This window comes from Coffea arabica, chromosome 3e (assembly GCF_036785885.1).
Source record: "Coffea arabica cultivar ET-39 chromosome 3e, Coffea Arabica ET-39 HiFi, whole genome shotgun sequence".
NCBI classification, from domain to species: Eukaryota; Viridiplantae; Streptophyta; class Magnoliopsida; order Gentianales; family Rubiaceae; genus Coffea; species Coffea arabica.
In genome coordinates, this window is record NC_092315.1 from 7354790 (window position 1) to 7371365 (window position 16576).

Sequence of the window (16576 nt, forward strand, 5' to 3'; positions counted from 1 at the left end):
TTTTTTTTTGAAAAGCTTCTAATACATGTAAATTTAAACATTTGGATATTTCAAATATTGTCTTTTTTTTTTCTTTGGGGGTTAGTAAACCAACTAATCATAGAATTAACAGACCAAGCATAGTCAAATCTAAAATCTTCTCCATTTAACAATAAAACAAGCTTCAGCCTTTCCCACCACCTTTGCTGTTGATAGTGCCCTTATTAACAAAAAAAAATTGATAGTGCGCTAATTAAGAATCTTCTCATCAATCAATAATGACAAGACTATGATTGACTAGCTTAATTGATAGGTATGCAAGGCAAAAATATAATTGACTAGCCCAAAATATCAAATTAACCACAAATCCAGGTGTCCATTAACAACAAATCATTCCATGTTTTGTTGGGATGCATTCCATGCCCAAATTGAAAACCTTTTGTTATAGAATAGTACTTTCTTTTGAATAAAATTAATTAGTTTCCCTAACTTAGAAGTTAAAACAAAATAGAAAGCATAACAAATTTCTCAAATCCTCCTTCCATGTTTTATTTGTTAGTCTTTTTTACACCTTTTTAGTGGACTACCTTTTTTAAATGGCTTAAATATAGCCACACATTTTCTTACCCAAAAAATGTAAAATAAAACAAAACACATATTTTCTTTCCTTTTCCTTAATCTCTAAAAATTAATTTCCTCAATATCTTCAAGAATGGCAATTTTCCCAAATTTGAAGAACTCATATTGACCTCCTCAAAAACGCATAAAACCCTTTTGTCACCTCTATTTTCTCCCTCAGAGAAAACTGAGAAGGGATTTTGGGCAGGGACGGTCATCAGTATGACCGTCCCTGCACGGTTCATGGTCCAGATTGGACCTCAAAAAAATATGCGGCTCAGATAACAAGTGGTAACTCGATTTCCGTGCCAAGTGTGGGGCCCACCACTATCTGTTGTGAAAATACAATCTGTGGAAAAAAAGTTACACGGTGAACAAAAGAAGTTACGCGCTGTTGATGAAGAGGAAATTTGTCAGGGACGGTTGCACTGCAACCGTCCCTGCCCCGAGTCCACTGAGAAGAGGGACTAAAAAGATTTCACCCCAAAACCTCCTATAAAAGATTATTACTGTTACAGCTGCCTTTGCTAGTCTAGGATCTTAAGCCCTCAGACCACAGTCCATTTTCCTCTTTTGTTTTCCCCCATTTTTTTCCACTTTTATTTGTTTGTTCCCCACCGCATGTAGCTTCCCATACATTGCAGATTCTTGAAGATATCCCTAGCTTTTTCTCCATATATTCAGGTGATTTTTTTTTTAAATTTATTCATTCATTTCACTGCTTCAAAGTATTCACCTTTTTTTTTTTCCTGTTTTGTTTACTCAACTGCACCTGGGTATTCTATTCAGTCAAAAACTTCAGCTGGGCTTCTCTAGAAAAGCTTAATCTTTAATGGGTTCTTTTAACTTTTTGCCATATTTCCTCTTATTAAGTATTTTATTAATTTTTTAAATTGGCCCCTTTTTCTGCTCATGTTGTCCGAAGATTTTACTATGTGATGTTATTAGCCAAGTATTGTTTTCTGTTGCATTTAGTTGTATGCTTGAGTTTATAGCTGGTTTGGTTTGGCATGTTTTTGGATCATTTTTCTTGACTTGGATTAGGTGTCTTTTTTTTTTTATTGTGAAATTTTTTTGGTGCTTTGTATATGTGTTCATGATTTTCTTGGATTAATTATAGGAAATAATGGGGAAAAAGGCTAAAAAGAATCCCAGAAGTGGTCATAAGGATAAGCGGGTCTCGGCTGCTTCTGCAAAAACTAATTCTCAGCAGCAGAACACTATTGCTAATGTTGATAAAACCACTGATGACGGAACTACTGTAGTTTTAAAGGATAAAAGAGTATGCTCACATCTTGATAAGGGTGTGAATTTAGAGAAGCTTTCTGCTAAATTTGGGTCTTCAGAATCATTTAAGTGTGAAGATTGTAGGGATGGTGGGGATGGTAGACGTGGGGGTAAGGGGAAAGTTAAACAAGGAAAGAAAAAGGGGGGTGCAGAGTCGAGAACAGAGTCTAAGGCCATTTGGGTATGCTTGGAGTGTGGCCATTTTTCGTGTGGAGGTGTTGGATTGCCAACAACTCCTCAAACCCATGCCATTAGACATGCTAAACAGAACCATCATTCATTAGCCATCCAACTTGAAAATCCTCAACTTCGTTGGTGTTTCCGTTGCAATATTTTAATTGGTGCTGAAAAATCAGAAGATGGTGTTGAAGAAAAAGATGTATTACATGAAGTTGTTAAGATGATGAAAATACGGCGGTCTGACGGTGCTGCTTTGGATGCAGAAGATGTTTGGTTTGGAAGTGGCAGTGTAACAAGTACTATAACGTCAGAAAAGTCTGCAGTAGTTGGTTCAGGTGGTAGGGATAGTTATGTAGTTAGAGGGTTGATTAATTTAGGGAACACCTGTTTCTTTAATTCTGTCATGCAGAATTTATTGGCACTGGATAGGGTACGAGGTCATTTTTTCAAACTGGATGGCTGTTTTGGACCCCTTACTGCTGCTTTCAAGAAGCTTGTTTCCGAGACCAACCCAGATTCTGGCTTGAGAAATGTTATAAATCCTAGATCGTTCTTTGGTTGTGTTTGTGCAAAGGCGCCTCAATTTAGAGGATACCAACAGCAAGACAGTCATGAATTGCTTCGGTGCTTGCTTGATGCTTTGTCTACTGAAGAACTGAGTGCAAAAAACCGGAACAAATCTTCCCAGGAAGATGGCAATTCAGATCCTACCTTCGTCGATGCCATCTTTGGTGGTCAACTCTCAAGCACAGTTACCTGCTTGGAATGCGGATACTCTTCGTTGGTCTATGAGCCCTATTTGGATCTCTCACTACCAGTTCCAACGAAAAAGCCTCCTTCCAAAAAGGTCCAGCAAGTGAATCGAGCCAAAAAACCTAAACCACCTCCGAGGAGAAATGCAAGGATCCGTCCTAAAATGGTCAGAGATACAAATGATTTACCATCTACAAGTACATCTGATGCTTATGTTGATGGAAAGTCTTCTAGCACACCACAATCTAGCGTACATATTCCTGAACAAAATGTGGTTTCTTCTGGTGGTTCTGCTACTGATGTAAGTGTTATGGCTGATACCAAGAGCATAACTGCAGACTGTCTGTCATCTGATCAACATGCTCAGTCCAACAAAGCTGTTGAAAGTATTGTCGAGAAACCAATTCCAGCAGATGATTTCACCTGGTTGGACTTTCTTGAGGCAGATACAGTTTCAAACAATGATAACATGACTTCTCAAATGGATGACCTTTCAATCAATCATGGTTCTGCAGATGAAAATACTGTACAAAATGAAGTATTGCAAAATTCTTTGGATTCATGTGGTGATAATATTTCAACATTTACAGATACAGCATGTTGCTCTCGTGATGAGATGCAGTTAGTTCACCACGGGAAAGAGAAGTTATTGAATGCACAAGATATGGCCTCACAAATTGATGAGAAAGTAGTCCTTGACAGTTCTGGATGTGCTGATACTATGCATAGTGAGGCTAATTGGGAGAATAGCTCAGAACTCAGCTCTTTGACTTGCTCTAGAGATTTAAATCTTGGAGTTGATTCCTTGGGGAAATTTTCAGAAGAGGAAACTCCATTGCTTGTTCAAGAGTCTGAAGTTCTTCTGCTTCCATATAAAGAAGATACCTGTGACATAGTGAAGACAGATGGTGATTTCTTCTCATCAGCTATAGGTTGTGAACAAGATTCAATGGAATTTGATGGTTTTGGTGACTTGTTTAATGAGCCTGAAGCTACAGGCCCTAGTATGAATCCCTCATCCATGTATAATGCTTCTGAGACAAATGAAGTTTTACATGCTGGTTTTGGGGGAAACAGCAGTGAGTCTGAGCCAGATGAGGTTGACAACACTGATGCTCCAGTTTCTGTTCAGAGTTGTTTATCTTATTTCACAAAACCAGAGCTTCTTTCAAAAAATGAACATGCTTGGCAATGTGAAAATTGTGCAAAGGTTTTGCAAGAACAAAAAATCAGATCAAGAAAGAAACTTCTGAACCCTTGGCCTGAAGAAATGACAGAATTGGGCAAAGCTACACGTGCCTCTGGTCTGTCACCTTTACAGGATAGCAGCCCTTTTTCCTCTGAGGTGAGACATCTATGTAATGGCTATCTGAAAAATGAGACAGTTGACCCATCTGATGACAGCTTTCCGTCACACAGTACAGAGACTGATGTTAAGCAGAATGTCATGTATGGTGAGAATGCTGAAGTGAATTCAGTAGATTCCAGCATGGAAGGTGAAAAATGTGACGCAGACCTCGCAAATGTTTGTCTGCCAGGAACTTCTGATGGGGATATGACATTATGTAAATTGGGTGACAACTGCAAAAGACATGATGGTTCCCATGTCAGATGCACTGATGGTAAAGTTCAAAAGGACAAATTTTGTACAGGAACTGGTAAATGTGAAACAGAAGAGACTAAGGATGATGAGAAGAATGCAGAAAAAGTTGAGAGGGATGCCACTAAGAGAATCCTAATTAATAGCGCACCACCTATCCTAACAATCCATCTGAAAAGGTTCAGTCAAGATGCTCGAGGGCGCTTGAGTAAACTGAATGGCTATGTGCAATTCGACCGTACAATAGATTTAAAGTCATACATGGATCCAAGGTGCAATTCAATACTCAAATTTGTTGCTAAAGAAATCATTATTCACTCGTCTTTCATTTTCTTTTACTCTGGTGTGGCTGGTGGCATGTTCTTTTGACTTTTTAATTGCATTATTCTCTATCTCCTCACAGAAGACAATTAATTGTTTTAGTTAAAGAAGTTCCACAACGCTTATTGCTGTCTCTTTCGGTCTCTCAGTTTTTGGGCTTTACAAATCAGTTTGGGAATTTTTATTAGGATCTCAGTTTCAGTGATTAATGATTTGTAGGGTGGATGGATTAGCTGAAATTTCAAAAATAGTGAAGTTGGGAACTCAGTTTGGTCCCTGGAAAAGCATGAGACATTATATTTTTGGAACTGCATGATATAAAAGCATCAATGGAGCATGACAAAAACTTAAGAAATAGCTCTTGAATCTATGCTAAACTTAGGAGGATACAATCTTTGAATATTTACATGAGGTAGAAGGATGATACAGACCCTCAGAGAGGATGATCTAGCAGCAGATAGGTATTCGATAGGCCTGTCCAGAGTGAAATAACAATAGGGAAATTCTAATTCGATAGTTTTGACTTCAATATAAAGTGTAAAACTGGCCTGTTAAAAGAGGCTTGTGAAGGTTCTGTCCTTTTGTTCAATGGATAATGACTGGAAGTTCTTCTCCAGTGTTCCCCAGCAAAATTGCCTTAATTGGTCATCTTGACACAGAATGGAAAGAAAAGTTAAAATTAATGTCAGAATCTATTCTTTGTTGGTATTGCTGGTGGTCTGGAGAGAGGAAGAAGTAGCGTTGAGGATTGTTGTGTAGGAAAGCAATTAGTGTGGTGAGTGGGGTATTCTATCAGATTTAGGGAGTTGGTATGCTTGCTTCTGCGCCATTGTTGGTTATATGCTTGTTTGGGGTTTTGCTAGAAGAAATGGCAGCATTGAAGTTGCGAAAACTGCTGTAGTAGGGTGGAAGAAGTGGCATGAGTACATGCTTGGGGGTTAGTAGGGGTAGGATTCGTGGAGAAGAAGGTAGGTTGGGGGGGGGGGTGGGGAGTTTCTTTATTTGGATGTGGGATTTGGGAATAAGAAGGAAAAAGGAGCAATTGGTTTTATACTTTTTGCTTTTCTTTAAATGAATGTATCTCCTCAATGATAACTGAAGATGGACCTAACAGTGAAAATTGAGAGAAGGCTGGAAGCTTATTTTTTTTGGGAGTTCAATGGGTGATTTGAAATCCTCATAGTTTAGTTGCAAAAGTATGTCGTGCCAACAGTTTAGAGACCATTTAAGTGTTTACCCTTTTTTTCTTTTAATATGCATCTGTTTCCCTCTTTGTTCGCATGTTGACTATAACTTGGAGGATATGTATAGGTTCCTGCTTTGGTTATTCAGGGAAGCCAAAAGAAGCATTGTTGTACTTGTATCCATATATCGTAACTATATGATCCATCTCTGGTTAATGAATTTTCTTTCTTGGAGGATCCAGAGCAGAAAATTTGTGCTTAGGTGCCTTTTGGTTTATGGAAAGTGAGACTTTACCAAAGCTAAGACTGTTGAGAATTGAGATTGCCTTGTAAGGGTCCATTGGATCTGTGAGTAATATTAAGGTCATCTTTGCATAAAGAGATGTGATACACAAAATACATGCTTGGTTGTCACAGTTTTTCTTTGATGAAGCTAATTATGCCTTTAGGTGCTTGTGTCCATCTTTCTCTGCCATTTTCTGCCGTCTTTTCCCCAAAATACTTGCTCCTCAGCTGATAACCCCAGCTAATTATATCACCTGAATCTGTTATCATTCTGTTTTATTTAGCTTCCTTTCCATTTTCAATAAAGATGCAGGAGATATTTCTAGGCATAGCTCATTATCAATCAGCAGTTGTGCTTTGGATGCAGCACAAATGGTTTTATGGTATCCAGAGTTGAAAGGTATTTGGTTTCTTTCTTATAGAGATTGTGAAGTAGGTTGATTATGAGCTGCATTTTATGGTTTTAGAACCCTTTTTTCTCAGATATATTAGGAAAGAGTTGCTCTGGGATGATTGACTGAGATCATAACAGATACCAGGCATCATTTTTGGAAACTGTAAAACCTAGGAAAAATGCTGATTAGGTATGGATCGACCAGAAGGAAAAAGGTGGAGTCCTCGATTTATCTTTCATCAGTTTATTTGTCTGATTATTAGTCAGTGCATGTGCAACCACACATATGCATCCTTAGAGTTGTACTCAATAAACTTTATGTAAGAAAGAAGTGAAGAACACAGCTGCCAGTTGACTAACAGTAGTAGTTATTGAAAATTGCCAGAATTAGGACTTGGTTTAAGCTTTACTAGTCAAGGTGGAAACTAGGAATGTTATAGACTGTAAAGATGTCTCACTAACAGCTGTTACTCTTGGACTTCAGTGGATGAAGGTGAACATCAGGACTCTGTAGCAAATAAATCAAAACTGGTTTTTTTATGTGATATCAAGCTATTGACATCAAATGTATGGCAGAACATGATTGTATGGCTTAGAGAATCTAAGGATCATTTTGGGCTAACTAACCTATGCTTTGTTTGAAACTTATACTTGGCATGGCCACCTCAACTATGTAGAATAGTTATCTATGGTTATAATAATTGGCTTCACGTGATACTTGGCAACCATTAAAGTACCCAGCTAGCCAAGAAGAAGTGGAATTCTGGCTAAGACCTTGTAGACCTCTCTTTGGAGTTCTGTTTCTTTTCCTCCATTGTCTTCCTTTCCTTTCCTTCTCATACTTGGTTAATCCTTGTACATTTAGCTTCTAATTTTGGTTAATCCTCCAGCTACCTTTGCGTTGTTTGTGTCTTGCAACAAAACGCTAATCCAATTCAATTACCAGTGGAGTTATTGTAATTGTAGCACGACATGCTATCAGCAGAAGCAATTCAACTGCATGTTTACTGCTTATATAATGATCCGATGCTGTAAAGTCAGAATGTATGTAACTTGGTTGTGCTTATGGAAAAATTCAACAGCTTAGGTCTTACAGATGGATAATTTTAGCTCCAATGAAATGTCTTGTTTTATGTTACGGACAATCCTTGAAATATTCTATCTGCTTCATTTTTTGTTGTCGTGTTTTGAGTCTTTGTTGCTGTTTTTCAATTCTTAGTGAAAATATGCTAGAAGGAAAATTACAAGGGAACTGTACTTGTGTTGTTACTTTGTGTCAAAGTGAAGACCTTTGCTATGCCATAAAGTATAGCACACAAAATTGGATCTAGGTGTATCTTCTCATAAATCAAGAGCTTTACTTTCCGTCGATAAGATAACATGTAAAGCACCACACGTCATGTAATTTTAAAAGTGTGGACATCTCGAAAGGCACCAAAATTAGAGGCACTCCAGAGTTATAACTGGAAGACTTTGAATTATTTCCTCTGTTTCGGTCTTAATTGAACCAAGAGATTCAACTGCTGAACAAAAATTGCTGAACTTAGGGGAAAAACTTTTTCATGAATGTCAAATTAGATTTGCACTTTGTCTTCTAACTCTTTTTGGAGTCAGGAGAAGTACAACTTTTGAATTTTCATTGCTAGTAGTAGTTTTAAATCATCCTTGCAAGGAACTTCGGGAAGTCAATTTGTTGATTTGGTTACAGATGGAAAAGGAATAAGTGCTTTCTGATATCTTTGATTCTAGTTTGGAAGTAAAAGCATCTACGTTACCTCAATTACCACCTACTCATCCTTCCCTAACTGTTAGTTTGGACGTCTAATATACTATATGCTGGATGACTAATCAGTGTAGAGCATTTTAGCATCTGGCAGAGCTAGTTGATTAGCTGGTATCATCGCGTAAATAGAGGAATGTCACTAATTGCAAGAACTTGTAAATGTTTAGAACAATGCCCTCTTGGCAAAGATCCATCTTATGTAATTTTTATTTATGAGAATCTGTTGATGCTGCCATGCAACTCTCCAATAAGATATTGTCAGAAATGAAAGATTGGATTTAATTATTTCTCTGATCTTGTTATACCATATCTGATTATATCTGTGGTTGTCCAATTTTATGCTCGACTTCGATTTTTCATGCATTTTAGTTTGTGAGTCTACATGCTTGATTTTTATGTCACAGCTACTAATATTTTTATTGCTATGGTCTTTCTGGTTAGAAAGCTCAGGACTTGATTTCATTTGGCAGAATACACTGACAATACATCTTCTGACTGCTCCTTAAATTTTTTTTTTGCCTACAGGTGCATGGAGAGGGACAGATACAAATACAATTTGGTGGGGGTGGTGGAACATATGGGATCAATGAGGGGAGGCCACTATGTTGCATATGTGAGGGGAGGCATGAAGAACAGTGGGAACACTGAAAGTCAGAATGGAGATTATGTGTGGTATCATGCCAGTGATGTTTACGTGCGTGAGGCTTCTCTGGAAGAAGTTCTTCACTCAGAGGCCTACATTTTGTTCTATGAAAGAGTTTGAAACATTTTGCATTTTTTTTGTTCATTTCTTATAAGAGTTTTGGTGCAACCAACGCACCATATGAGAGAGAGAGAGAGAGAGTCTAAACCACAATTACACAATATCCAATACAATTCTTTTTTGAAGTGAAATGAGTTTAAAAGATGTACTAATCAAGGGAAAACCATGTTTTTTTCTTTTCTATTGGCCCTGATTTTGGATCCATATTCGTTCTTGCCCCAATTTGGGAATACAAGTTTTATTGATCATTTCGCCTTGTATGCCTTTGGTTGAGCTGATTTTGCGTTGCACACAATTCACCTTAATGGTTGCCAGTGATCTTTCTGTTCAGGCTGCAGACCCCAAAGACCTTAACTCTTTTTTCCCCTGGTATCTTTTGGTACCCATTTTATGTTAAAAATGGATCTGTATCAGATCGAGCTCTAGTCCTCATGACTGATTCCACTATTCTGGGCTTACAATGATATATTGCAGACTAATTTGAAATCCATTCCCTCCACCAAGCTGTTCTGTTCCCAAATATCATAAAGACGTGGAAGTTTTAGGAGCCGCTTGGTTTAGGGGTTTTGGTACTGGAATTACAATAATTCCAATATTGCGCTCTTGGTCCAGTGCAATGGAAATTAAAATATTGGAATCATACTTTAAAATTTGGTCATTCATGATTTCCGACCAAACTGGGAGGAATTAACCAAAACCCTCATTAATGGGCCCTTTATCCATCATTCCATTTCCCTTTCCAATTCCAAAGCAAGAACCAAGCGCCCCTTTAGTACCTTGATCAAATTCTGTTGTCAAATTCAATGGCCTTTTGGTTCATAAATTAATATCTCATCTACCAAGTAATGGTCAAACATTAGACAGAGCACAACCCAATGAAACAAAGATTTAGTGTGCAATATATAATTAATAAGTATGGCATAGATAGCATATCTCTTCCCAATTTGGCTTGATAAGCAGAAAGTCATGGAATTCATGTAAAAAAGCAACAAAAAAAGTCACTTGAGTTCCAATTGAGCTTAACTTGATAAAATGTCATTTTAACTCAAAGACAATTTTAAATTCTATGAATAAATAACAAATCAAATTTGAAAGTTATATTATTTTCAGTTTAATTGTGATCCTTGATACCCCTAGCTGTGCAAGAACGAGATATACTCAATCTTGACCAGCAACATTAGCTAAGCTATTAAGTTAAGTTTATTGCTTTAAATTAAATTTTTTTTTCGTCAAAAAACAATAAAGTAAACAAAATTAGATTCTCTTAACTGTAAATTGTTGTCGCAATATATTTTTTAAATGGATTTTTTCTTAACCTTGATATCCCTAGATTACTCTCAATTTATAATGTTAATGAACACATCCACATTTATTAGGCCCCTGCATTTCAACTTCATTTGTATATATTGAAAAAAAAAAAATTAACACCTTAGGTCTCTAGTTTGCACTCTTGATCACCCTGGTTGCGTCATTTGGAAATTGTATGCATATTTTCCTCCTTGCACCAAAAACCCTAGCAAGATTGAGGAATATGGTTTAGGAAGTTGAACTGAATTTCATGAATATTCATAGGGGTAGAGGATTTCCATTATCTTAGTATTTGTTGGGTATAATTACAATAAAATAACCTCTAATCATAATATTCTTTTAAAATTAGGGTCTGCCTAACGGGTGCCTTATGGGCACTTGTTAACATGTATTTCAAGTGTCATGTTTTTTAAAATATAAAATTAATTAGGAAAAGTAAATAAATACAAGCGAGGGTAGGTATGATTAAATAAGAAATGTACATATATGCAAGAGAAGATAATAATTGTTGGTATATATATATACATGATAGGTTAGGTGAATGATAAGTGTATTAACGAGTGCCGTATGAGCATCCGTTAGAAAAATCCTTAAAATTATACGTACTATTAGTTATAATTGGTTGGCTAAAGTCTTGACTGTTTTACAGAAGTTTTGCATTATTATTATTTATTGGGTAGGACAAGATACTTCTATTCTGTTCTTAGTACACAAATAGAAAGGGAAGGACCAACGAAAATTATTACTATTACCACCTTAATTCCAAACCATATACAATTTCTCCCAAAAAAAATTACCCTAACCAAAACTTTGTTATGGTTACTTTACTTTTTATGTTTTACCAGTTTCACTACGGTGGAGGAGGGCATACACCATTGCGGATGCTGGCAAAGTTTGCTGAACTGATGCAATCTCCAGACAAAGAGATTGTAATACTTTCACGGGTATTTTCCTGTTTGAAGTTTGCTAAAATTTATCATTGTGCTTGTCAAGACAATCAAGTAATTAACAACTAGTAATTTCAAGTGCTATGTTAATGATTTTGCTCCTTTTATATCTGGCAGGTGCTTACAGATGATGATTTTGAAGATATGGAGGTAATATGCAAAAGTGCATATATGCATTTTCATTCGAACCTTTTTTGGGATGTTGGGATTTAAACCATAGTAAAAAATAGTGAACTTGAAACTACTCAACAAACATCACCACATGGAAATAAAGAATTAGAAGAACTATAAATACTATATATAGTTGGGTTTTTTTTTCACTCTCTCATTTTGTTTTAGTTGTGCTTCTTTGGATTACAATCGTCTCCATTAGATTTTTCTCCATTAGAATCGTCTCCACTGATGCTAAATTGTCATTCTTTTAGGGACCATTTTCCAATGGTTCTAAAAGTCTCAAGTCTAAAATACATCTGCTTTTCAAAACTAGCTTAAGACCAAAAAAAAAAAAAAGCAAGAAAAAACTGCTTTGAGTGTTTTGGTTTCTCATTCTGCATTTGAAAATGAGAAGAAGCTCTTAGTTCATAATGCATTGCATTAGTTACTTGAATTATAGCCTGAGTTCTGTTTCACAGGCTGTTAATTAGTTTCAATGGTATGCCAGTGAAGAATTTACAGAGAACTAGCCCAAAAGGTGGAAACTGTGAGGATGAATTCTTGCAGTTTGAACTTGAACATGGAAAGGTAATAATTAAATTTACAGAACAATTGCTTTTGTTTTCTCTTTGTTTTGAAAGTCATCTTGGCAATCTACTAAAGTCCAATTTTTCTCCTTCTCCAACACAGAAAATTGTCTTACAAACACAAAAGGCTAAGTCATCAAATCAAGAAATTCTGAAGATGCACTCTATACACTCAGAAATTAATGTCTGGGATCTCCTGAAGGAAATCAAGAAGCCCGCTGCCAATTAAGGATTTTCTTCTCTCTTTTAAGTGCATCATATCTACCCAAGCCAAGTCTTACTTTCAGAGAGTTGGTGATTTCCTGTGAGACTTCTTAGTCATGATCATCTCATCCTTTTGTTTTGTTTTTTTTTTTTGTTTTTGGTTATGATCTTCGATACAGCAACTGGTGCTTATACACATATGAACAATTTTATTAATTTTTCTTTTTTTTTCAATTTCTCTACACGATATAAAAGTAACAATTTTTTCAGTGTTCATTGTGTTTTACTCTAATATATAAATGATATCTACGCGACAAATAACTACCGTGTAATGAATCTCTTTACAAAAGTATTTATGTAGCGTCATCTGTGTCATATATATATATATATTAGAAATGTTATTGCAGCAAGTTATTTTTTTTTTACTTTTTTTTTTCAGTAGGAGAGAAATGAGATTTAAGAAGCAGGAAGGGAAAAAGAGAGATTTGAACTTGAAACCTCTACGCTCTGAGGGCTAAGTTACTTAATCTATTAGGAGAGTGTCAAAATTTGCTTATTGTTTCTTTAACTCAGTTCTTGATTATTGATTCCCTATTCAGCCACAAGATTGTTTGAATTTGCTATACTAATTAATGCAAATTAAGGTATTACAACGTCTAACTTGGAGGGATAAGTTTTTTTTTTTTTTTTTAATATTCATGAATGAGGTATTCATTTCTGATGATGTTCAAAAAGCCAGCTAAAACAAAATTGTAGATTAATGCGCACAAGAATAAAATAACATTGAAAAGTAGTTGACCAAAAAGTAAAAGAAAGTTGGATAGACCGTAGATAATCAAAGAAAGATTAGCAACTAAACATAAAACCGAAGAAGAAGAAGAAGAAATTCATTTCTAATCGGGGTCCCAATTTTAACCTGCAAGATACTTCATACATCTCAGTCAAAAAAGAAAAAAAAAACCAAATAATGTGTAATTTGAGAGAAGTAAACCATAGTGGTGTCGATGTTCTAGCAGATTGGGATGTGAGCAACAGTATAATTCTTAATTTTCCACTCACAAATAATTAATCTTCCTTCCACCATTTTCTTCTAAGCCTAACTAGTTAGACTAAATTGAACGCATCCTGTATATACTAAGATGGTGCTTATTAGTTTAAACTCTCTGAAGCAAGGTGGATGCATGTCCTCCTCCATCATTTGTATTCATGGATGCTGGGCAACATTAATATTTCATGTATAACTGTTAGATTGAATACTTTCTGTCTAATTTTTAATTTAGTTGAAATTACAGGGAATTATAGCGTAGATTTTAAAATTAAAGAGGGTTAAATTGAATATTAATTTGACAAATCACAGGAAATTTTTTTGATATTTTACCCAAAGAAAATTAAACAATTCTTGTGACCGCTAGAGACAGACACAAGAGAACACCTTGGAATGGAGTCTCAATGCACTCTCCAAAAACACGTTCACCCATCTCATTCAAACACAAAATAGTAACTAAAACTTTTTCAACAATTACTTTTGATCGATTGAAATTTTAAAGATTCACCTGAGTAACTAAAAACTGAGGAGTGAAAATACCTAAAAAATAAAAATAAAGAAATAGAATATCGCAATAAAGTGGGAGAAATGGTGGTCAAGAGTAATCAGTAATTTTCAATGTCACAGCATTTGTAATTTCCGGATTTTCCTATATGTGTTTAGCAGGTGCTTTCCGGAGAGATAAATGATGCCTACGACAAGGATGACTTCAAAGATATGGATGTGATTAGAAATTGCATATATATAATTTCATTAAGCCCATTTTAAAGTGACAAACACACCAAAGAACCTGAATATTTAGTTTGGAAACCTGCTACTAATTCTTCTTCGGCTTCTGGTAAATCAAAAGGCAATCTCTCACACTCGGCTAAAGAAGAAATTAGAAAAATGATAAATCTTATAGGTTGACGCCATAAATTTCATCCCTAAAATCCATATTTTGACTGCGCTTCAACTGTGTCAACTGTATTTGAATTGTTAGATAATCATAGTCGATGATAACATCGCTGTTCCCATCACTATTATAGAACCGTTCATGAGATTTTCACCTCATACAGTTCCTCAAAGATCACAAATAAATCTAAAGGACATTTCACTATTATTTATCTTGATATTTTGTAAGATAGTTATCCTGTAAGTTTGTGAATTAGATCGACGGAATTCTGTTTGCTATATTTGATATATCATCAAAGCATTATGTTACTTAATGAATCTACATGGAAGCATGGGAATAACAGTGATTATTAGATGATAGAGTTTTACTATTTTTTTGATATTATTTATGGAAGTACCACATTCCAAAGATTGAGAGCTATCCCAAAAGAACTGTTTTACTTGATTAAATAGAAATACATCTATTACTTGAATTAACATAGACTCTCATTCATTTTATCATTGAATCCTGTTATTTGTACAGGTTCTTTCTTTCAATTGTGTTACAATAAAGAATTTAAAGAGCTTAGCCAAAATGGTGGAAAACTGTGAGGATGAATTTTTGCAGTTCGACCTTGGACATGGAAAGGTATTTATTTTTCTACTCATTTAATCTACGAAATCTTCTTCTTCTTCTTGTTGTTTTTGGTCTGTGTTTATAGTTGCAACTTGCAAGTATTCTTGGCAACCTAAAGTTGTACCTCATTTGTGCATTAATTACAGAGTATCGTTTTACGCGCACAAAAGGCAAAGCCAGCAAATAAAGAAATTTTGAAGAAGCAGTACTCCGTACATTCAACAATGTCGGGCTGAAGGAATCAAGCAGCCCAGTACTTCTTAAAGGACTTTGTTTTCTTTTTAAGGGACATTAACCGGCCTATGGACTAGGATTGTAATCGAACCAAGAAACTTGATCAAAACTCGACTCGTATTCAGATTGATCGAGCTCGAGTAGAATTCAAATAGCTCGATAGGGCCAAACGAGTTGAATCTCAGTATCCAATAGCATGACTCGAAAGCTCGTCGAGTTTTATCGAGTTTTTAAATTTTAAATTTTTAATATATTATTATTATTATGAAATTACTCTTATGTCCACAAAAGTAGTTGAATTTACGAAATGTTTTAGGTTGTATGGAATTTTTTGAAGGGCGATAATATCTTTTTGCTTAAAATTTTTCAAGAAAAATGAAATTTCCAAATCTTTTTTATTCGAGCTGGATAAGGCTCGCTTTGCCTCGAGCCCATACGAGTCGAATTCGAGTTCTATAAGCAATACATCGAATTCGAGCTCTAACTCCAATAATGCTACTCGCTTGAGCTCGAGATCGAGTATCTTTCTTGCAAGTCATGTTGAGCTCGAGTATGGCGATACTCAAGTTCGATTCGATTCGATTACATCTCTACTATGAACAACAGGAGAAAAGAGGTGTTGCATGAATCTAGGTACCCTGACATATGTTTTGAGAGAAGAATGTCTTTTTTGTTATAGAAAGCCCTATACATATCTTATCTTCTTAGAGAATATCAATGACATCTTTTTTGTTTTTTCTTTTAAGTCTGATTTGTCAACGGAATTATTTTTTGGGTCTGTTTGGCACTTGAATTTTTTGTCATATTTTTAATAGACAAATTTTTTATAACTTTGTCTACGGAACTCTCTAAACACACTCGAAAAGTTTTTAATATACATATTTCAAAATATCTAAAAACATACAAATTTGTTTTCTTTCTTTTCTGTTTTTTCCTTCCTCTTCCCCCATCTCAACCACCATTACTGGCCTGCACTCTAATGAACCTAATGCGCCGGTGTCCACCCTTTCTTTCTTCCCCCTCCTTCTTTCCTTTTCCTCTCCCTCCTCCTCCCTCTCTCTCTTATCCTCCTTTCCCTCCTCTCTCTCCCCTCTTCTGCCACCTCTTCCTCTTCTTCCTCTCTCTCCCTCCCCTTGCTCCCCTTCCCCTCTAGTTGTGAGAGGAGGAGAATGGAGAGAGGAGCAGAGAGAAGGAAAAAAAAAAAAGCAAGATGGTGGCCGCAGCCGGTGGCCCACGATGGGGAAAGAGAAAGAAGAAGAAAGGAAAAAAAAAGAAAGAAAAAATTTTTTTACCACACCTTGTATAAAAATTTTTCTACAATTTCTTCATTGAATTATAATAAATTTTATATAAGCATCCAAAAAACTCACCATGCAAAAGGACCCTATATCTTTTGAAGGACATCTCATATATCTATAAACCTATGTTGATATGCAAAAGG

The 16576-nt window shown here is 35.7% G+C and overlaps 1 protein-coding gene across 6 annotated transcripts; it reads left to right on the plus strand.

Moving 5' to 3' along the window:
- The first annotated feature begins 1004 nt into the window (after positions 1-1004).
- LOC113737251 (ubiquitin carboxyl-terminal hydrolase 2-like) lies at positions 1005-9278 on the plus strand. 6 transcript variants are annotated; one of them, XR_011842448.1, is made up of 5 exons: positions 1005-1281; positions 1718-4689; positions 6515-6607; positions 6691-6816; positions 8910-9045. XR_011842448.1 is itself a non-coding variant. In XM_072084621.1 (3 exons), the coding sequence occupies exons 2-3, from the start codon at positions 1724-1726 to the stop codon at positions 9145-9147; spliced, it is 3204 nt and encodes a 1067-aa protein (XP_071940722.1). In that variant the 5' UTR covers positions 1008-1281; positions 1718-1723; the 3' UTR covers positions 9148-9278. The 6 variants fall into 6 exon arrangements, 1 of the variants encoding a protein (XP_071940722.1); XR_011842449.1 differs by having other exon boundaries at positions 6740-6816; XR_011842450.1 differs by having other exon boundaries at positions 6521-6607.
- The last annotated feature ends 7298 nt before the right edge of the window (positions 9279-16576 follow it).